Genomic DNA, 23,647 nt, shown 5'->3' on the forward strand with positions numbered 1-23,647 from the left:
TGAGTGAGCGAGAGACTGGACAGGTGGAAGGGTGAGTAAGTGGGCGAGCGAGCGGGTGAGCGAAAGAGAGAACGGGAAAGCGAGCGAGAGACTGGACAAGTGGGAGGGGGCGAGTGACTTGGCAGCCGGATGGGCGAGCGAGCCAGACAGAGAATGGGCGAGCGAGCGAGAGACTGGACAGGTGGAAGGGTGAGTAAGTGGGCGAGCGAGCGAGCGGGTGAGCGAAAGAGAGAACGGGAAAGCGAGCGAGAATCTGGACAAGTGGGAGGGCGAGTGACTGGGCGGGCGGATGGGCGAGCGAGCCAGACAGAGAATGGGCGAGCGAGCGAGAGACTGGACAGGTGGAAGGGTGAGTAAGTGGGCGAGCGAGCGGGTGAGCGAAAGTGAGAACAGGAAAGCGAGCGAGAGACTGGACAAGTGGAAGGGCGAGTGACTGGGCGGGCGGATGGGCGAGCGAGCGAAAGACTGGAGAGGTGGGAGGGGAGGGACAGATCGAGCGGGCGGGCACCTGGGGAATACGTCGAAGCAGTGCGTCTTCTTGGTGTCGGGGAAGGCGACACGCATGCCCGACATGAGCGGCGAGTGGAGAACGACGGCGGCGCACTCGTAGCGCGACGCCAGGTCCACCGTGGGCACCGTGCCGATGCTCTGCCCGTACAGGATCACGTTCTCCGGGCTGATGCCGTACCTGCACGCAGCGGGCATCCGGGCAGCGGCACGGAGACAGAGACGAGGATAAAAGGTCCCTCCCCGCGTAGCCTTTAGCGGACCGCCGGGGCGAGTGCTGCGAGCGAGCGGCTATGAAGACCGGCACGGCGCACGAGGTGGTGGGCGGCCAGCACCGCGTGGGGCCGTCTTTATCTCCCCAATGCCGATGTTGTGAGCGCGTTGTACCGGAGCCTCATTTAAAGGCCACGCGTGCGAGGGCAGCAACACCCTATCCCATACAAATGTAACAGATGGAAATGTCCGCACTTTGCTGTACCGCCTCCTCCTGGCGAGCCAGGGTATGGCACCTGCATGGCCACGGGTTCGGGAGTTTCACGACATTTGCACGATCCGCCAACCCTCGCGGCCTCCACAGTGCTGGACTAGTGCCGTGCGGCGCCACCATAGCTCCATCTCCTCACTGGATGTGCACTCGAGAGTGCTTTCTCCTTTGGCATCCGGCCATCATCCTTTTGCTCGGGATAGCATCATCTAATTGAAGCATTTGTTAGATCTGTTATAAATAAATTGATACATTGCAATAACTTTCCCTCCAGCAGTGGAGGCAGGCAGGGGAGACGGGGGGGGGGGGGAGGGTTCGAGTCCGCAGGAAGCTTACAGACAAAGCGCTGCGGCGAGAAACAAGTCCTTGCCGGGGCCGTACCGAGAACAGCGCTGCACGGCCTGGATCCCGATTCTAACAGCTGTGGAAACGCCGCCATAACAGCAGCAGCAGCAGATAAGGAGCAGCAGATCAGCAGCAGGTCAGCAGCAGCAGGTCAGCAACAGATCAGCAGCAGCAGCAGATCAGCAGCAGAAGCAGATAAGCAGCAGCAGATCAACAGCAGCAGATCAGCAGCAGTTCAGCAGTAGATCAACAACAGCAGCTCAACAGCAGTTCAGCAGTAGATCAACAGCAGCAGCAGCAGCAGCCGTTGAGCAGGTTACACGGTTTCCTTGGTACCCTAAGCAGGCAGCTTGCCGCCGTGGCAGTCGGCTGCGAGGGAGGGTCAGCGGCCGTGCGCCCAGTAACATGCACCTGCGGGGTTGCGCGCACGTGACATAACCAGGGCCGCCGCCAAGAGGCTTTTGGACGCCCGGGGCAAAGTGCCAGATTAGGCCCCCTAACCGAGAGCCCCCCTCTGCAATATCTGCGTCGCCCATGATAACAGCCCCCCCCCGCCCCCTCCACAAACCCGCCACGACCCCCAACCCCATCTCAACAGCCCTATGCGTCACCAGCACTTGAACGACAGCGCCAATCGATGAGTCAAGTGTTTGTCGCTCGGCCGAAGACAGCGAGCGCGGTAACGGAAGGTTTCCGAGTTCGCACCCTGGTTGTGGTCGTTCGCTAGGCCCATCAGCTCTCCGGGGTTGATACAAAAAACAACGAGCACTGCTTTTGTGCTGCGGAAGCCAACGGCGGTTTGTCCTCGCGGACAGACTCGCCCAGACCATAAAAAACGTGGAATCTCCACCACTTTGGGCTGTAAAAACGGGAGACGAGCGAGCGACCCGCCGCCTTCCACATTCCTTTGAGGAGCAAATTGATTTCGCTCGGACATTTCACTCGCTGGCAAGCGGAGAGCGCGTTAGGCGACAACGCCGCCGACGCTCGAGTGTCAGCCCCGTGGGTGGTGGGGGGGAGCGGTTCAAGTGCTCTCGAGTTGCCTTCGGTCAATACCACACGGCGGCTCTTCTGGCACGCGCGACGCCAGCGTTAACACGGGGGGCGTGGAGGCGGCCGTACGGCTCCTGAGGTCAGGGGCTGCCGAGTACGGGTTTGACTCCGGGTTTATGAGCCGCCCAGCCGCGACTGAAGCTGGTTTTTCAGGTGTAGCGGAGTTGAGATGTCTCGGCCCGGTCACCACTCGCTTACACGCAAGACTTTGCACGCCCGCGTAGAGACGGCCCGACTTAGGTAGAGGCCAAAGGTTCTAGATTTGAAGCTTTCGTGACTGCAAGGATTCATATTCTTAGGTTTTTTTTGGTAAAGTCACGTAGGTAAAAAATTTAAATTAATAAAAGTAAAATTAAATAAAAATCACGTTTCGGAGGCAACACAAGCTTCTGTCTTCAGGTGGAACCGTCACAGCCCGACAGCTGTATCAAGTACGTGACTTTACCGAAAAAACCTAAGAATATGAATAAGAGGCCAAAGGCTCGCACAGAGACCCACAGATCCGCACAGAGACCCAAAGATAGACCGAGTCGAGATCAAATGATGGTTCTCCAGTGCAGTAAGTAGGTGGCCTCAGCCCCAGTCGCCAACGACTGCACGGAAGAACACCCATCACATTACTTTTGTCCGGCATTTAATTTTGATAAATTTCAGCTCTAAGAACGAAAAATATGAGTTTGGCTGTCACGTGGCAAATATTGCTGCGGGTGTGAAACAAATGAAATTTGGTGATACTGTACTTGGCAGTGATGCACAAGCACAAATAATATGAATTTAAAAAAATAAACACATTAGTGAACAACACTGCAGCCTTAAAGGGAGAGGTGTATGGCCCATGGGTGGTGTATTGAACCCTATTACTGTGTATATCTTAAACTATTAAAAAAATATATTTTAGGTGGTAAGCTTGCTCCACTGAGCTTTATAGCTTTTTTTCAGAAGCGACCTGGCCACAAATGATAGCTTATCATCATGTTGAAATGTATAGCAGCCAACGACTCAAAAACGCATGTTTCTAAATGTGGCGGGAAAAACGGGAGGACCCGGAGAAAAATCCACACGACCACGAGGAGAGAGAAAGGCAAACTCCAAATATACAGGCGTCGGGGGCTGGGATAAAACCCATGACCTCCTGCATACCAGGCGAGGAAGTTAACATCTCCAAACCGCGGCGCCCCAGATCACATGTCCCTCCAAGGGATCTCAGAAGTAATTCTGCGATATCCGCTTCTTCGGGGCCATTTCACCTATAACGTGGAGGGCAGCAGCACACCGCGAGACATCCGCATGAATCGTTTGTCCCGTGACACAACACGGACAGCACAACTTGGATAAGATTGCCTTAAATTTGTAATTAGTAAAATATTATTTTCAAAAGGGTATTTTGAGTTGCGTTCAATCGACACCACTTTCGTTCGTCCCGTCACACGACACGGACAGCACAACCGGGATAAGATTGCCTTAAAATTGTAATTAGTCAAACATAATTTTCAAAAGGGTATTTTGAGTTGCGTTCAATCGACACCACTTTCGTTCGACCCGTGACACAACACGGACAGCACAACCGGGATAAGATTGCCTTAAATTTGTAATTAGTAAAATATTATTTTCAAAAGGGTATTTTGAGTTGCGTTCAATCGACACCACTTGCTACTGGCCGTACGATTTTCGGAGCGCAAATTTTATTCGGGTGTTGACAAAACACGGCGATTAACGCCGCCTATGGCAACGACCGCTCGCCGGTTAAACATTAACGGGGTTTAATTTCAGCGCCTTTATCGCGTGGACAGTAAACGCAGGGCCGGGTCACATTTTCCAAGCCGCCCACCATTGACTCTCCCCCCCCCACCACCCCCAGCGTTTCCCGTGAGCCGCAAGGCTTTAGGCAGAAGGGGGCCGACTCGGCGATTGAAAACCAACGTCCCGACGACAGGAGGAGCGGCGACCCAGCGTGAAACATTTCACGCCCGCACGAGACTCGGTCATCAGGAGCGGCGGTGAGGGAGAGGGGAGATGGCACGCCCCCACCCCCCATGGTTTTTTTGTGCTCTCTCAAGTCCACGATCAACGTCAGCCGGTTTTCTCCGGGCTGAGGTCCAAATGCCAACACAGCCAAATTCTTGACAACTGATTTTTTTCGTGTTCCGTTTGTTGTCCTTCCGCCGCACCTCCGATTAGCACGGTTGGGCTACGCAAGGGGTGAAAGTAGTTCAACGTGCATTCGTACAGCTCAACGCTAACGTTTCATTTACATTTGATCATTCCCTAATAGGGTTACCGTGCCACCACCTCTCCCCCACCCACTTCAGATAGACGGACACAGCGAGAGGGCACTATCGATTTCAATCCAAGTTGGAAAGCTACGCAATGCTAAGAGTCATCTCGAGCGGCTGTAAATATTGAACTGTAACCACGGTATCTTGCAACTTTTTGCTGCTATTCAGACACGTAACCGCAAACCTCTGGGTCCAGAGTTTACCGCTTGGGAGGAGATCTCCATTGAGCCCCGCCGACCTCGGCTTTGACGCCTTCGGCCCGATGGGCGAGCGTCGCAAAAACCTCGTTTAGAGGTGGCCCAAGTGGCTCAGGGGGTCAGAGATTCCGAAGCCGCTGCGGCTGAGCGCCCGAGTTCGAGTCCAGGTCTTGGCCGCTGCCCGTGGTCGAACCGCGCTCTCGCGTGCGACGAGCCCAACGTACCAGCCCGGTTATCAATGACTGCACCAAAAATTCCGGCACGCTCAGAGTACGGCTCTGTGCTCCACTTTGATAAATTGCAGCTCTTTTGAGAATGAAAAAATACCAGTTTGGCCGTCTTGCGACGAGTGTTGTCCCCCGTCGCAGGGTGTGTGGGAAAGTGCAACCCCCCCCTACTTCGTAACTTGAGTGCATCTCAAATGAATTGTTGCACTGTAATTCTGCGCTCCGGGCGGGCGGGGGGGGGGGGTTCAGCGTACAGGGATGTGCGCTGCCTCAAGCTGGATGAGACAAAGTTCCTCGTGCTCTCTGTTGACAAACACCCCTTCATGGTTTCTTTGTCATTGTCCAAAAAGGTTTAAAGTAGACACTTCCTAAACGCAGGATTTAAACAATGAGGCGGCCCCGGTGGCTCAGAGGTCACGGTGGCCGAGTTGGCACCGCGAGTATCCTGGGTTCGAATCCGTGCGTGGTTAAACCGGATTCTCAAGTGCAACGAGTCGATGACGATCTCAGCCTCGGTCAAATAAATGTCTTGCAGAGAGACCCATAGGGCTCGAACATTGAGAACCAGAGACTCACATTGATCCCCACAGGATTTACACAACTCGCGTGCTGGAAAATAGGCCGCGAGACTTATGAAGAAAGCAAAAGACTTGCGCAGAGACCCATACTAGATTCGACCGAGTTGTGTTTAAAGCAGGGTTCTTAACTGTGGCGGAGTTGATGGTATTGGCGCGGTCGCTGATGACTGCATACGGGAGAACAAAAACAAACAAATCCCTCCAGTTAAATTTGGTTCTGTACTTCATTTGGCTAAATCGCAGCTCTGAGAATGACAAACCACATCAGTTTGATCATCACGTGACAGGGCTTCAGCGGGCCGGTGCGGTGCTCCGCCAGAGATCCGCACGACCGGGATACGACAATCGTAGCCCTCGCCCCAACTCACAACAGAAAAAAAGATATCGGGTAAAGATCATGTTTTGGGCAATGGTCCCTTGGGTGCAGTGGTGCTTAACCTTTACTGAAGCCTTGTGGTTCTCAATCGTGACAACGAGCTGGCAAGCCAGTCTTGATAAGGGAGCTTAAGAGAGCCTCCGATGTGACGGGAGATTTCAACCACACGGAGAAATACGCGGGCGGAAAAACGCACGCAAACGCACGAATGCCGCGGACAAACGCGTCCCTCAACGCCCGCGGGTCTAAATGCGTCCGCATCTCGAGGTGCCGTGCGCAAACAGTGGACATTTATTTTATAAACGGGCAGTAAGTTCATTGGCCTCTGCGCGGAGTCTATGGGTCTCTATGAGAGTCTAGGGGTTAGGATTATCGAGTCACTACGATAAAATACAAAGTGGATTTATACGGCGTCTAAATGCGTCCGCGTCTTGTGACACTGTGTGGAAGAACGAAGTGGGTGGGGGGGGTTGTTTTTATTTATTTTTAGGGAGAAAGAGGCGCTCAGTCATGGGCAGGGCTAACAAGGAAGGCATTGAGCCTCGCCTTATACGCGTTAGGTTATTCACTAACCACACTGCTACGCAGCGTTATGTAGAGAAAAACCACTTCCAAAATATAAACTCTTGTTTTCTCAAGTATTCTGTACAATCTTGAAATTGGCTTGAGGGGGGGGGTGGTTGCAATGTAATTTTCTTGGAAAACACGTGAAGCGCCTAAGAATAGCGGAAGACGCGGCACGCAATTTTTCTTGGGCGCAGCGTGGCACGCGAGATGAAAAGTGCACAAAGAAGCCGGCGGGGGGTGCGTGCTTGGAATGACTCGGAGGAGACCACACGAGGAGGGCATTGATTAGACAACGCGCGCACGCACGGGTCTGACGCGGCGCGAGAAGAGATGATGGACGGTGACGACCATGGGTAGTTGTTTGACCGTACTTCACCAAACTGGTCAGCGTGGGTTGGGGACGAGAACACATTGTGTCTTGTCGACTACCAAATTGGTTTCGATTTAAAGCTTTCGTGACTGCAGGGATTCATCTTCTTGGTTCTTTCGGTAAAGTCACGTAGAATGAATACCAAATTGGTATCAGTGCCCCAGGTCCAGAGCTCTCAAAGCCTCTGTACCCTGGCAAGGAAGTGCTCCGTTGAAGAGAGGCGGATGATGATGTTGAAGCATCATTGAGCTGGCGATAATGCTCACCCCCTTTCCTCCCATACAACAAAGCTATCAGCCTCCAAGCCATTGTCAAATCCACTGCTGGATGAACATGTGTACCTAAGACAGATACTACTGAAGGTGGACCAAGATCTTATTATGAGTGCTTTTGGAAGTCACAGGCTCTTGCTGTTTTGAATGTACGCATGTTGAACTTTTTTCCCAATGTACACAGCCAACCATGCGAATCGGAGTGTATTCGGCCTGCAGGCAGGTGGCTTCCAATCCCTGGCATCGGTACATTTCTTCCTGTGGCGTGCTGTAGAGAGATAAGAAACTGATATCGCGAAGACCAACAAATGTTACAAAAGTCCATCTCGCTTCTTTAGCCCTTCCACGTCGCTGCTTGTGAGCTGGTGGACCTGCCCTGGTGCCCACCGTTGCACCGTCTTGATGAAGACAACGTGTTCCAACCCCCCACCCCCCCCCTCCTCGAGTTTGTTATCTCCGTTCTGCAGTCGCGGGTCGAACCGTCATCTTCCACTTGCATAGTAGATGATGATGAAGATGATGATAAAGAAGATGAAGCTGATCCCGTGGACCGGATAATCATCCCAACAGGAGTGGGTGCCGTCAAATCGTCCGCTCTCGGCCGGCTCGTCACGATTGAGCCGTTCACGCTCCGTCCAGCCTGGGAACAACTGCTCCCTCCGCGTGTCGGTCATCCGATGGTGATGATAATGGTTTGTTATCGCTTCGGGACGTCGTGCGGCCGACGCGATTCTCCGTGGTCCAGTTTACAGGGAAAAAAATACCGTGGGGAAGGGGTGGGGGGGAGATTCGCCCAGTTGCGAAAAGGTCAGAGTCACCGTTCCCACCCGTTCCGGCTCAACGCGTCTTGACAACGGCCAATTTGACCTTGTGTGCTTCACGTCCGCGTGCGTCATGGCGAGCCGCTGTAAAAGCCCGGCTCAGCTCGAAGCGCAAATTTGCATGCATCAGGTGGAGGACACAGAGAGGGCGCGAGGGGCGGAGGCGGTAAGGGGGAGAGGTAAGGGGAGCGGCAGTGGCGTATTGTGTTTTAAAAATGTGTTTATCACGATTGCTGAGAAAAAGGCCACCAAGCGAAAATGCCTCAACGGAAAGCAGTCAACAATTACACGTCACTATTATTACAACCGTCATAGATAAAGAGAGTTAGTAGGCTTCTTGAACCGAGCAAGGTATCAAGAACTTGGGCAGAGAGAAACGATCGATGGGAAGTGTTCTGAGCTGCAGTTTTGGTGGTTGAACGCAGTACGGATGAGACGAAATATTCAGTCAACATCGGAGGAGGAATCAATGAGTCATCCCCTGTCCTATTTATGCTCCACTTCATAGCCCCGGCGTTTTCAGCCCATACCCGCCCCCTGGGCTACGGTGCAGGTGCATCGCCTGCACACTTTGATTGCTACGCCACTGCGTGGGAAGGACCTTCACCTAGCAGCCGATTACCACGATGCTGGAAAAGAAAGCATAACCGAAGAGTCGATGCATTACCCCACTTACAATTTGTGCTGTGCAATTGTTTCGTGGCTAATGACAAAAGCTCAACGCGCCATCGTCGCGCATCTTTGTGAAAACTCTCGACATGGAATCTGACGGTGGAGAGATAATGTCACAGCCCCGACACACTATATTTTTGTTACTAGACTACTATGTTTTTTACCAGGTAAGGCCCACTGAGCTACATAGCTCTTTTTCAGAAGCCACCTGGCCACAAATGATAGCTCAACAAAGTGACTTGTCATGTGGAGATTGATAGCAGCCAAACACTCTAAATGCACGTGGATTCTAAACGTAGAAGGAAAAACAGGACCCGGAGAAAAATCCACGCGACCACGGGGGGAACACGCAAACTCCAAATATACAGGCGTAAGGGTTGGGATCGAACCCACAAACCCTTGTGTACCAGGCGAGGTAGTTAACATCTCGCCACCGTGGCGCAACCCTGCCGCTCGTGCAAAAAAGTTCCCACAGGTGCTTTCCCTGCAAAGGGTGGTGGGTGATTCTGGGTTCAGGTTGTATTTCACAGCCCCAGGCAATCGTGTCTGGTTTAGCACCGGCTTGAAGGAAGCGGGTATGGAAACATGTGGCGACGACATGCAAAGGTATGCATGTAAAAAGGTTAAAAAAAAACGCACGGCGCTGCAATTTTTGCTGCCGGTTGAAGGGTTTGCCGTATCGGAAGCTCTAGAGACCCCCTCTAGAGCGGATGTTGGCCTACTCTTCCTTGTTGGCCAGGCGTCTTGGAAGAGGTGGGAGTCCCCACACTTTACCCCCACGACAAACGGACTGCCAATCGGCCGTTGTGGATTTAAAAAAACTTCTCCCATCGTTTCACATGCCGCGCCGGGAGATCCAAACGGCGACCACTGGATTGCAAGTCCGGTGCGCGGATCGTTATCCCAAGGTTGCATCCAAGTACGTGCGTAAGTACGTGTATATATGTCTGGCCAAAGTCCTTGCCTGTGAAAATGTACGATCTCTTGCGGGAGTTAGGGGTGTAAATGATGCGTGATTTCGTAATGTTTTTATAGCCCTTTGTTAATCCACTTCTGATGCAATTATGTCGCTTAAGCACCGCACTGTAAAATTCTACTTGTGTCTCTCCATCAACATCAGTCGTAAGACGAAAAATTATCAACTTCTTCATGAATGCATCGTCATGTAAGGGTTGCTTCAGCTTATTTAAGCTTTTCTTTCCTTGGCCTCGCAACATTGTCAATGAGATTCCAGAAAGGAGACAGATTAATATCAAACGCCATCATGTCAGCCCTTTGAAGACTATGACAAGGCGTCCGATTGAGTAGTACCTGTGGAATTTATGATGCAGTCACTACCGCTCACCCGCTAATTTCAAGTACCTTGCGACTTTCAAAAAATTATCTTAATCCCATAATTAGTGTGATTGAACAAAAAAAAATCCAAGATCACAACAAAACTGTGCGACTATTGTAAGGATTTTAAACCCCAAAAAGGTTTTTCCGGAATAAAAATAATATATTTCCACGCAGCTCCTCCAGAATTTTCATCAAACTCCCTCTGCTGAGTTGATGGAAAAACTCACAAAAAACTTGTAATAACGATTCGCATTCACAGCGCGCCCATGGCATAACAACAAGCATCAGAGTGCAGTTGTTTAGCCTAGGGGAACCCCTAATGGCAGCTTGCCCCTGAGTGGCACAACAGGACTCAGCACTGGCCTGCGAGAGGGGCATTAGTCTGAAAGTTGGCGGCGATGATTGCCGTGCGTAAACCCAATTTTCCAACCAAAATTACCTGCAAATTACTCGTATGTAATCCCCGCTGTGTAATTTGTGGGTGGGTTTTTTTTAAAGTTGGCAAATTTAGGCCATGACGCCGGCACACAATGGCCTCTTTTTGAATGACGTAACGGGGTATTTCAACGTCCACTACGAAGCAGACGGTGCATGTTTTTACGGTTACCACACCTCGGTAGTAATAACCAGGGTGGCCTTCCAGATACAAACCGCTAATCTCTACAACAATCAGCGAACGTGCTACAGCTGGGCCATTTAAAAAAAAAACTAAACATTTTTTTATTTTATCAGGTAAGGGCCACTGAGTTACATCGCTCTTTTTCAGAAGCGACCTGGCCACAAATGATAGCTCAACGAAGTGGCTTATCACGTGGACATGTTTCGCAGCCAAATACTCTAAACGCATGTTCATTCTAAATGTGGAGGGAAAAACCAGAAGACCCTGAGAAAAACCCATGAATCTGGGGGGAGAGAGAGACGAAAACTCCAAATATACAGGCGTCAGGGTCGGGATCGAAACCACGACCTCCTGTATACCAGGAGAGGTAGTCAACACATTCCTGCGGAGGGAGCTGGTAGGAACGTTGGGTTGCTCGGTCAATGGCCAGGGTCAACGGCGGCGTGGTGCATTCCGCAAATATGGCCGACTGTGAGGGCGGGCACAAGTCGGCGTGAGTAGGTTAAACGTTGAGTTTTATAAGGGCACCACGGGGTGACCAGCCCCTCCCCACCCAGCCCCTCCCCACCCAGCCCCTCCCCACCCAGCCCCTGCCCACCCTCCCCACCCAGCCCCTCCCCTCTCCACCCAGCCCCACCCCTCCCATTTTTGGATGCACGACAGACGGACACAATAATCCCCTGTGGGCTGGTGTAACCAGGAGGTTCCTACCAATAATATCTCATCATTTCTTACAAGGTCATAACACTCGGACACCACCTAACAATTACACAGAAAAACCTACTTGCTGTGCCATCCCACGCACATCACAACATCGCTGTTCTCCAAGTTATGACCTCGGGTGTAACGTCACCTCAATGTGAGCAGCAACAACAACAACAACGCCTTCATGCAACTAAAACCAGCATAGCCAACGTTATTCTAATGGCCGGCATCAGTCTCCAAAATGGACTGCGCAGACCAATTCAGACCGCATTGGTCACCCCCGTGCCCTTAGACATCTCAACATTCACGTAAAGGAGAAACACAATCAAAGACTAAAATTTGTACAAATAAATTGCCCCTATCGAAACGGCTGTTCGCCATATGGACCTGAAAACGCAATTTCCCTATACAAGAATATGGTCAAAACGTATGGGTTGACAAAATTGTATCTATTTTATCGACCTTGGATGAATGATGGGAATAATTGACCCCCCAACTGGGAATATCACTACAGGATATTCCGTTTGTGAGTGAAGAGCTCCGACAAATCCAGCCCTACCATGTGAACAATCACCAACACGACTACAACTATTGCCAGTATCACCACCCACATCATCACCAGCACAACCACCTCAACCAGGACTACCTGGGCTACCACAACCGTGACATCACCACTGCTACCACCACCAGCAACAAATGCAATCACAACCGCCACCATAACAATAATCACCATCAACCACTTCCAAAGATACCAATTCCTCTACTACCAACACAGCCATCACCACAACCACCGTAACCACAACCACCATCACCTCCACAGATACCAACTTCCCCTACTGCCAACACAGCCATCACCACCACCACCACCACCCTAACCACAACCACCCTAACCACAATCACCATCAATCAGCCCCGCTGGTATCACTTCCCATACTACCAACATCACCTCCACAGATACCAACTTCCCCTACTATCAACCACAACCACCCCCACCCTAACCACAATCACCATCTATCACCTCCACAGATACCAACTTCCCCTACTATCAAACACAACCACCACAACCACCACCACCACAACCACCCCCACAACCACAACCCCCACCACAACCACCACAACCACCCCCACAACCACAACCCCCACCACAACCACCACCACCACAACCACCACCACCACGCACCTTGTACGCAACGCCTGCCACGCCGCTTCGATGTCGGCGTAGAGATTCTTCTCGGAGGGCCTCCCCGTGCTCGCCCCGTAGCCCGAGTAGTCGTACGAGAAGACGTTGCAGTTGATTCGCGTGCCGAGGCCCACGTAGAAGCTGCTCATCTGGCCCAGATCCACGGCGTTTCCGTGCGAGAAAAGCAACGTGTAGCGTGCACTGGGCGCGCAACGCACGAACATGCACGCCACGCGGTTTCCACGTGTCGAGCGCGTCATGGAGACCTCCACGGCGTCGAGTTCTCGCTGCGAGTACTGCCACTCGGCCTTCTCGGTGAGGTGCAGGGACCAGCGGGCAGCCGTCTCGTCTGCCATGAGCGCGTAGGTAGGCTCCGGCGGGAGGAAGGCGAGTTTGGCCGCGATGCGACTCGGGCACGGCGGGCAGCAGAAGAGGCAGCAGAGTTCGCTGAGCGAGAGGCCGTTCATGATGGTCTGGGGGTCTGGGGGCCTGGGGGGGCACGCGAAGAGAGAGTGCGTGGTTGTGAGTGTGTGGTTGTGTGTGTGTATGGTTGTGTGTGTGGTTGTGTGTGTGGTTGTGTATGTGTGGTTGTGTGTGTGGTTGTGTGTGTGTGTGGTTGTGTGTGTGTGTGGTTGTGTGTGTGTGTGGTTGTGTGTAAGTGGTTGTGTTGTGTGTCAGCGTGGTTGTGTGTCAGCGTGGTTGTGTGTCAGCGTGGTTGTGTGTCATCGTGGTTGTGTCAGCGTGGTTGTGTGCGTGGTTGTGTGTATCAGCGTGGTTGTGTGGTTGTGTGTGTGTGGTTGTGTGCGTGGTTGTGTGTCAGCGTGGTTGTGTGTGTCGTGTGTGCGTGGTTGTGTGTCGTGTGTGGTTGTGTGTGTGCGTGGTTGTGTGTGTGTAAGTGGTTGTGTGTCAGCGTGTGTGTGTGTGTGGTTGTGCGTGTGTGGTTGTGTGTGTGGTTGTGTGTCAGCGCTTGTCTCCCAAGTCCGCTAAGGACTATATGCCACAGCGGATCTTTGTTCGTGTGTCGCCCGGTCGCCGGTGTGCCCGAGTTGCGTCTCTGCCGTGAGGTGTGTCCGCTTGTCTTTAGTGCGTGTGTCTGGGGGGGTCTTCCGTGTGCCGCGTGTGTCTGTGTGTGTGTGGGGTACTGTTAGTTGTGCTGTGTCTCTGGTGTCACTGTCTTAGTGTGTGATGCCGGGTGTGTGTGTCACTGTGTGTGAGTGGGTCAATGTGTGTGTGTGTGGGGTACTGTTAGTTGTGCTGTGTGTCTTGTGTCACTGTCTTAGTGTGTGATGCCGGGTGTGTGTGTGTCACTGTCTTAATGTGTGATGCCGGGTGTGTGTGACACTGTCTTAGTGTGTGTGTGTGTCACTGTGTGTGTGTCACTGTGTGTGTGTGTGGGTCACTGTGTGTGCGTGTGGGGTACTGTTAGTTGTGCTGTGTGTCTTGTGTCACTGTCTTAGTGTGTGATGCCGGGTGTGTGTGTCACTGTCTTAGTGTGTGTGGTATGTGTGTGTGTCACTGTTCGTGTGTGTCACTGTGTGTGTGCGTGTGGGTCACTGTGTGCGTGTGGGGTACTTTTAGTTGTCTGTGTGTCTTGTGTCACTGTCTTAGTGTGTGATGCCGGGTGTGTGTGTGTCACTGTCTTAGTGTGTGTCACTGTTCGTGTGTGTCACTGTGTGTGTGCGTGTGGGTCACTGTGTGCGTGTGGAGTACTTTTAGTTGTCTGTGTCTTGTGTCACTGTCTTAGTGTGTGATGCCGGGTGTGTGTGTGACACTGTCTTAGTGTGTGTGTGTGTCACTGTGTGTGTGTCACTGTGTGGCGTGTCACTGTCTTAGTGTGTGTGTGTTGTATGTGTGTGTGTTGTGTGTGTGGTGTGTCACTGTGTGTGTGTGTCACTGTGTGTGTGTCACTGTGTGTGTGTGTCACTAAACTACGAATTAAACATAAACCTGTAATTAATAAGCTTGTGCCGGAGGCCCCGGGGGGTCAGGCTTTTATGACGTCTCCTGGCCAAACCCCATTTGGCGGAGCCAGGAGATTGAATTTTCACCCTCGGGGCTCCTCCAGAAACAACGAAAAACCATTGCGGATGGCCACGTGGAATGTTCGAACGCTCACTGCGGAGGAGAGGCTGCCACTCCTCTGTCGGGAGCTGGACCGGTACCGCCTGGATCTTTGTGGCATTCAGGAGGTCCGGTGGACCGGTTCTGGCTCCTGCCACCATGAGGGGTGGACAGTCCTCTACTCGGGGCAGGAGACTGCCAAACAACAGGGTGTGGCTCTTCTTCTGAACAAAAGAATGAAGGGGGCGTGGGAGCGTGGCGGTGAGGTGTGGGAAGCTGTAAGCCCCAGGATACTTTGGGCTCGCCTTCCCATCAACCAGAGGCGAGGAGTGGTGGTCGTGGTTACTTATGCCCCCACCGAAGACGAACATCCGTGGAGGGATGCAGGCAAAGCCGATGAGTCGGACGCTTTCTATGACCTCCTGTCACAGGTGCTGGCTAAAGTGGCCACTCGGGACAGAGTCATCTTGTTGGGTGACTTCAATGCCCGAGTTGGTCATGATGCTGGCACCTGGTCTGGAGTGATTGGAAGGCATGGGCCAGATCAGCTCAATAATAACGGTAGGAGGCTGCTAGATTTTTGTGCAGCCCATGGGCTTGTAATTACCAACACGCTCTTCCGGCATCGGCGCATCCACACAACATCATGGATGCATGCCGGGTCCAAGCAAGAACATCTGCTGGACTACGTAGTGACGGACCAGCGGATGCGAGCCCATATCCTTGACACCAGGACCTACCGTGGAGCTGATCTGCCCTCTGACCATCGACTAGTCATCTGTAAGATGCGCCTGCCATTCTTCCACTCCGGTGGTGGGTGTACACCCAGGATCCCATTCCAACCAAAAGTGGCCTGGTCTAAGTTAGCTGATGAAAGTTGCAAGCGAGAATTTCATCATCGCTTGCAGCTGGGGTTGGCATCGTCCCCCACTCCACCTGATGTCGAGGGTAAATGGGCGAGGTTTAAGACTGTGACTCATGCAGCTGCAATGGCTGCTTTGGGTACGCGGTCCAGACCTCCCCGGGAACCCTGGCTGACGGAGGAGGTGTTCAGGTTAATTGAGAAAAAGCGACAGGCCCACTCTCATCGCCTACAGCATCCCACGTCAGAGAATGAGGAGGTTTACCGCAGCCTTCGCTCGGAGGTTCGGAGAGCCGTAAGGCGCTGTAAGGATGGGTGGTGGTCGCGGGTTGCTGAGGAGATGGAGTCTGCCTCAGTGGCCCGCGATCACAAATCACTATTTAACTCCATCAAAAAAGTAACCTGCAGCGCCACACCTATTACCATCATTAGAGGAAAAAACGGTGATCCAATCTCCGACCCCCAGGAACAGGTTTGCAGATTTGCTGAGCATTTCTGTGAGGTCCTGGGGGAGGGAAAATCTCTCAGCCAGGAAAACATCATGGCACAAAGTGGGGATAACCCTGCTGAGGCTGCGGTGCCTCAAATATTGGAAGAGGTCACCCCCTGTGAGTGGCTGGCTGAGGTACCGGCTGTTGAGGAAGTACTGAGGGCGATCCGGAGTCTGAGACCAGGGAAGGCACCGGGCAGAGATGATCTCCCAGGCGAAATGCTGAGGGAGGGTGGCGTTTGTGCACAGACTGCCCTATATGACATCATAACAACAGTCTGGACCACTGGACGGGTTCCGCAGGACTGGAAGGATGCCCTGGTGGTCCCCCTCTTTAAGAAGGGGGACCGCACAGACTGTAACAACTACAGGGGCATCTCACTCCTCAGTGTGCCGGGTAAGGTCCTGGCAAGGATTATTCAACATCGCCTTGCTAGGCACGCTGAGGAGAGGCTTGCGGAGCCCCAATGCGGTTTCAGGAAAGGGCGGTCCTGCACAGATGCCATATTTTCTGTCCGTCTGCTACAGCAGAGGTGTAGGGAATTCCAAAAAGACCTACATCTCTGCTTTATTGACCTGGTCAAGGCCTATGATACCATCAGTAGGACTGGGCTCTGGGTTGTTCTTCGTGCTTTCGGAGTCCCTGACCCTCTGCTCACGATCATTAAGGACCTTCATGATGGTGAGCGGGCCCGGGTAAAACTACGTGGCCGGGAGTCGGAGCCTTTCCCTGTACACCTTGGGGTGCGACAGGGATGTCCTCTGGCTCCCACATTATTTAACATCTATTTCGACTGCGTAGTTCGTGAAGCCTTCAATAGCTGTACCGGGGGAATTACCATTTGGTACAGATATAATGGGAGGCTGATCGACGCCCGGGTGCGATCAAGGGATGGCTCCCTATTGGTCAACCACGTTATGTATGCCGATGATTTGGTAATAGCTGCTCATTCAGAAGAGGAGTTGGAGACGCTGCTGCTGAGACTGGAGTGTGCCACTAAGAGGTGGGGCCTTACCATCAGCCCCACCAAAACTAAGCACCTGCCTGGGTATTTTGTACCATCGGGCACTCCGCCCCCACAACTCCCAATCGGTGATGGGGCAGTTGTGGAGAGAGTAGAGAGTTTCCCATACCTGGGCAGTGTGCTCATGACCAGCTCCAGTTTATCAGCAGAGGTCTCACTCCGAATCAGTCGAGCGGCAATATCTTTTCATCGGTTGCGTAACGCTGTGTGGAAGCTACCTGGTCTGTCGCTCCGCACGAAGCTTCAGGTCTTCTCGGCCACGGTCATTCCCTCCCTTCTCTACGCTTGCGAAACGTGGACCCCCCTAGTGGAGCATCTTCGCCGGTTGGAAACATTTAGGCTGGCCTGCCTACGATCCATCCTGGGTTTAACCAGGCTGGATTGTGTGAGGAGCTCACAAGTCCTTGAAAGATCTGGGCAAAGTCCCATCAGTGAGCTCCTCCGGCAGGCAAGGCTGCGTTGGCTGGGTCATGTAGCCCGCATGCCCAGCAACCGCATGCCTAAACAGCTTTTGTTCGGCCGGATCGAGGGGGCTAAACGGGCGCGGCACGGGCTAGAGAAGAGATGGAGTGATGTGGTACAGGAGGACGTGGAGCTGAGTGGACTTGCCGATGACTGGTACCAGCGGTGTCAAGATCGGCCTCAGTGGAGGAGGCTCGTGAAGGACGCTACTGGGCAGTTGGAGGCAGTCGCCCTCCAACAACAACGGAGGGCGGAGGAGCGACGCTCACAACAACGAGCGGAGCGCCGGGTGGCTAAAGCACAGCAAGTTGGTACAGTAGGGGGCACAGGTGGTGCATCAGCCAGTCATCTCGGTCATCTCGGTCAGTCGACCCGTGGCACCTGGGTCTGCCCCGTGACCTCCTGCCGGCGGGCGTTCGACACTTCACGTGGCCTCAAGGTGCACATGGCCTGGCACAAGCGTCGTGGTGACGTCACCGCCACTTAGTGGCGAATGGCGGTTGTTGTTGTTGTTGTTGTTGTGTGTGTGTCAATGTGTGGCGTGTCACTGTCTTAGTGTGTGTGGTGTATGTGTGGTGTGCGTGGTATGTGTGTGTGTGTCACTGTGTGTCACTGTGTGTGTTGTATGTGTCAGTCTAACGTGTGGGTTGTATGTGTGTGTCACTGTGTGTGTGTCACTATCTTAGTGTGTGTGTGGTGTGTCACTGTCTTAGTGTGTCACTGTGTGTGTGTCACTGTCTAACGTGTGTGTGTGGGTTGTATGTGTGGTGTATGTGTGCTGTATGTGTGGTGTGTGTTGTATGTGGCGTGTATGTGTGGTGTGTTTAAGTGTGTGGCCGTGTTACTGTTTGGTGTGTCTATTGTGCGACTGAGGAGTGTTTGATTCTAAATTTCTATTACGCATTTAAGTTGTAATCTATACGAATGCCGATTATCCGGTATGTTTGTTAAACTATGTTAACATGTCCGTGTAAGTATATCTGCATATATTGCCTCACACTCGTGTATACTACAGATTTATATCACAAATGTGTACGCTTACACCTTTTACAACCTGTATCGTTAAAAATCGGCGTATGTAAGTACTAAGAATGCTGACACACGCAAGTTAGAACTCACCGATACATATTGCTTACGCCAACCAACCAAAAACTAACATCAACACAATCCTATCCCGTGATCGCCATTGCAAGTATAACAACACGAAACATTAACCCTATAAACACTTTATACTTTTATTATCAATTGACGGCTCAACCTTACCTGGCAAACTCAGGCCGCAAGTGTTCCCCAACCAACCCACCCACCCACCTCTCTTTACCTACACGGCAGCTATTAATAATAACAACAATAATCACGACTACGACGACGACAACCGTTAAACAACTCACTGAACCGTTAAGTTATCGCTCGTGATCGATTGCCGAAGTTCGCCTTCTCATCCCGTCCGCTTCGTGCCTCGGTTCGCGAGGTCTCCTGCCGCGCAGAGCCACCCACTCACCCAGCCAGCCAGCCAGCAGCAATGCTGCTGCTGCTGAGGCCGCCGGTAACCATCTTAGGTGAGGAGATTAAGAGATAAATACATCACCCCACCCACCCAACACCAACCCCCCACCACCAACCCCCCACCCCCCCACCAACCAACCCCGCCACCCCCCCCCCCCACCACCAACCCCCCCACCCCCCACCACTACCCCCCCCACCACTAACCCCCCCCCCCACCACTAACCCCCCCACCACCACTAACCCCCCCACCACCACCAACCCCCCCCACCACCAACCCCCCCCACCACCAACCCCCCCCACCACCATCACCCCCCCCCACATCACCACCCCCCCCCACCATCACCACCCCCCCCCCACCATCACCACCCCCCCCCACCCCCCCACCACCACCACCACCCCCCACCCCACCACCCCCCCCCCACCACCTCCCCCACCACCCCCCCACCTCCACCCCCTCACCACCCCCCCTCCCACCTCCACCCCCTCACCACCCCCCCTCCCACCTCCACCCCCCCACCACCACCCCATTACCACCCCCCCACCTCCCCCACCCCCCCACCACCACCACCACTACCCCCCCACCCCCCCCCACCACCACCCCCCAACACCACAGTCGCGTCATGCTGTGACGTCAATTTAAGAAGCTCGCCACTGGCAGTGCGAGAGTTTATCAGCAACCCCCCCCCCCTTACGAAGATGGCGGCGAGTTAAGTTACAATCTGGGTGACGTCACGCGGCCCGGCGACGACGGGGTGGGGTACGCGATAAGAAAAAAAATCGCGTGACCGTGACGTCAGCGCACGCGCGCGATGACGTCACGGTCGTAATCCGGAAGCGTGGTTGTTTTTTTTGTGTGAAACGCGCGTGCGTCGTGACGTCATGACGTACGATCGCAAGCTTGTGGCCCAATGTGGGTCACAGTGGCCTCATGGGGGTCACAGTGGCCCAATGTGCTCACTATGACTTGGTGTGGGTCACTTAGGCCCAATTTGGGTCACTTTGGCCAAATTTAGTCACTGAAACCTGATGTGGTCACTGGCCTCATGTGGCCTAACGTTGTATCGCTGTGGGTCACTGGGTCACATTGAGCTAATGTGGGTCGCAGTGGCCAAATGTTGGCCACTGGTCTAATATGGGCCACTGTTGTTCGTTGTGGGTCATCGTGTCAGGTCAGGCTTTGGTCAGTGCTTGTGTTGAGGAGTGTTGATTTAGTGTGCTGATCTTAAAGGTGCATTGAAAAATGTTGATACTCCGACTGATGCTCCTACTGCTGTTGTGGAGTGACTCATGCAGCCAGCTATGGCTGCAGAGTTTGGTGGTACATGTTGTTTACGGCGTTTATTGTGAAAATTCGGTCACAGTTCCTATGATCACTGTTTCATTGCTTTTATGGCTTTATTTTGGTGATTTTCGAAAAGTTTTTTGGTTTGGCCATGTTTGTTTGTTGTAGTACAGCGTTAGACTGATGGCCTTAATCTAAGTTGTCTTGTGGTTGTTGTTGTTTGACTTGCATCCCACTGGGATATTTGCACAGGGTTGGTGTACGGTGATTTTTCTGCAATATTTTGCTGTCTTTTCTTGGATTTTCTGTTTGCACTTCGTCACTTTAAGATGTTTTCTTGTTCATGTTTTGTTTGTTGCGGTTGCACCCGATTCAAGAGCCGAATGGCTCACAGGGCTATACCTAATAAATGAACTTTAAACTTTGTGATGACGGGATGTCACACTCACCTCAGGAGGAGTGACGTCATGTCCCCTCGGGGTATTTTAGGGGGGACCGGTGACGTAGACGGGGTCTTCGCCGGGAGCCAGGGGAGTGAGTGGTAGGGGAGTAGGGACCCCGGGTCAAAGGGGAATTAGCGCCAGGCTAGAGGGCTACTTTACCCGGCTGGCCGAGTTGGCTGAACCCTCGGCCAGTGCTGAGGGAAGAGCCCGGATAGCCTGGTAGGGTGTCGGGAACTCCCAGTACCAGAGGTCGCAAACGGGTTTTGATTCCGTACCCGTACCCGGCCGCACCAGGGTCGCAAACGGGTACCCGTACCCGGCCGTACCCGTACCATACCCGTACCCGGCCAGGTATCGGGTAGGGTACGGGTATCGGGTACCTGATTGCGACCTCTGGGATTAAGCCATGTTGCAGGCGCGGGTGGGTTGTTTCTAGGAACTTGAATTGTGAGAAGAGACAAGACTTTGGAAAATGAGTGACAAACGGTTACTCACCAGTGACTCACAGCCTACCCATACCCGTACCCGGCCGCACCAGGGTCGCAAACGGGTACCCGTACCCGGCCGGGTACGGGTAGCCAGGTATCGGGTAGGGTACGGGTATCGGGTACCCGGTTGCGACCTCTGCCCAGTACCCTTCCCTTGGGGAGATTAGTACCAAGTTGTGTTCACCCTTTCCCACGAGTTCTATCGTAAGCCCCGAATAAACAGTTCAACGTTAGCCCCTTTACAACCCGCTTCCGCGTCGTTCTTACTACACAACACTTGCGCCTTAAGGATACGCTTCACTCGAATTTGAGAAGATGCGGAATTCCTGTAGATTTAGGGGGAAAGTTCGATACAATCAAGGCTGCAGTGAGTGGCCTGCATGCTTGGGCTCAAGCTACTCGGTTACTTGAGAGAGACGGCGTCTTGGAGACACGGAGAGATAGCCACAATTCTAGATTTGAAGCTTTCGTGACTGCAAGGATTCATATTCTAAGGTTTTCGGTAAAGTCACGTAGGTAAAAAATTAAAATTAATAAAATAAAATAAAAATCACGACGTTTCGGAGGCAACACAAACTTCCGTCTTCAGGTGGAACCGTCACAGCACGATTGCTGTATCAAGTGAGGGAAATTCCAAGAAAACAGTCCTTGTATATACAGTATACTGCCGGGCGACGAGAGTCCGAAGTGGTAATCACCGTGTCGACTGGTGAGCTGGATATCATGAGTTACCCTCGGCCCACTTGGTGTGATCTCTGCTGTGTGTCGTTCAAACGCCGCTCTTGCCAAGCCAACAAGCGAACTCGCAGGAACCAAATGTAACGAGGGTATAACACATTGTCCTGCGGAGGGAGCTGGTAGGAACGTTGGGTTACTCGATCAATGACCAGGGTCAACGGCGGCGTGGTGTATTCCGCAAATATGCCCGACTGTGAGGGCGGGCACAAGCCGGCGTGAGTAGGTTAAACGTTGAGTTTTATAAGGGCACCACGGGGTGACCAGCCCCTCCCCACCCAGCCGCACCCCTCCCACCCCCCACCCAGCCCCACCCTCCCTACCTAGCCCCTCCCCACCCAGCCCCTCCCCACCCAGCCCCTCCCTGCACGACGGACACAATAATCCCCTGTGGGCTGGTGTAACCATAAGGTTCCTACCAGTAAGACCGTGTTCTTCACTCATTTTCAGAAGGGGGGGGGGGAGCAATTTCGCCTTCAAGACATCATCGGTGTGAGGGCCTCCACACACTTGAAACCATTGGGGTTTGACAGCAATGATGATGATGATGGGGGTGTTTTCACATCTGTCTATTGTCGGGGGCCGCACGTCACGGGGCGCACTAAAAGGCCACCAGCGTCCGTAAGCGGCCTGCGGGCCTTGCAATGAAAAAAAAAACTGGTCTCAGATGCCGAAGGTTTACCTACTCCCGATGCAAGAGAGGTCATCGTCCTTGCGGTCGGACTGCATGATGATGACGAGGGTGGCTCAAGACTTTGAACTACTGAATTCAACATCAAGACACAGTGTTGAATCAACACACTGTGCTGAATTCATGTTGGCGGGCCCTAAGAAACCTGCCAATTGTTTCAACTGCAATGCCGGGAGATCGAACCTTCGCGTCTGTCCAGGAACACTATCCGTGCTTTCGAGAGAACGCTCTGTACTGCCAAGACATTATACTGGTATGAATCTCCTGGTTACACCAGCCCACAGGGGATTATTGTGTCCGTCCGTCTGTCGTGCAGGGAGGGGCTGGGTGGGGAGGGAGGGGCAGGGTGGGGAGGGTGGGGAGGGGTTGGTTGGGGAGGGTGGGGCTGGGTGGGGAGGGGCTGGGTGGGGAGGGGGGGGCTGGGTGGGGAGCGGAGGGTGGGGCTGGGTGGGGAGGGGCTGGGTGGGGAGGGGCTGGTCACCCCGTGGTGCCCTTATAAAACTCAACGTTTAACCTACTCACGCCGGCTTGTGCCCACCCTCACAGGCGGCCATATTTGCGGAATACACCACGCCGCCGTTGACCCTGGCCATTGACCGAGCAACCCAACGTTCCTACCAGCTCCCTCCGCAGGAATGTGTTTACATTCAAGCATATCAAAAGTAAACCATGAAACAAACACAAAGCCAGCATTTTTAGAAGAATATATTTTGTAATTCATAATGAGACACAATGACACAATGTCGGGTTAATATCGTGTGATTGCGCGTATACACAACATACACAACACATCTTATTGGTTCTTTCGGTAAAGTCACGTAGAATGGAAATAATAAAATAATAAAAATAAAACATAATAAAATAATTCTCACGACGTTTCGGCCACAACGCAAGTAGCCGTCCTCAGGTGGAGAACAGGTCTGTCGAGGAGACAGACTTGCGTTGTGGCCGAAACGTCGTGAGAATTATTTTATTATATATTTTTTTATTATTTTATTACTTCCCTTCTACGTGA

General features: G+C 52.9%; 1 protein-coding gene across 5 annotated transcripts in view; it reads right to left on the reverse strand.

Annotated features, from left to right (window-relative positions):
• LOC144949330 (alpha/beta hydrolase domain-containing protein 17B) overlaps nt 1-19,002 on the reverse strand; it is a 175,709-nt gene extending 156,707 nt beyond the window's left edge. For 2 of the 5 annotated variants that reach the window (XR_013640267.1, XM_078879292.1), the window contains exons 1-3: nt 18,751-19,002; nt 12,588-13,076; nt 509-688 (exon numbers count right to left, since the gene is read on the reverse strand). Coding sequence is in view for 4 of the 5 variants with exons in the window: in XM_078879292.1 (XP_078735418.1) it covers nt 509-688; nt 12,588-13,054 (647 nt within the window). In the remaining variant the exon portion in view is untranslated. The remainder of the gene's footprint in view (nt 1-508; nt 689-12,587; nt 13,077-18,750) is intronic. The other 3 variants (XM_078879296.1, XM_078879295.1, XM_078879294.1) reach the window with 3 other exon arrangements.
• Nucleotides 19,003-23,647: the final 4,645 nt, after the last annotated feature.

The sequence above is a fragment of the Lampetra fluviatilis genome, chromosome 53 (genome assembly GCF_964198595.1).
Source record: "Lampetra fluviatilis chromosome 53, kcLamFluv1.1, whole genome shotgun sequence".
NCBI lineage: Eukaryota > Metazoa > Chordata > Hyperoartia > Petromyzontiformes > Petromyzontidae > Lampetra > Lampetra fluviatilis.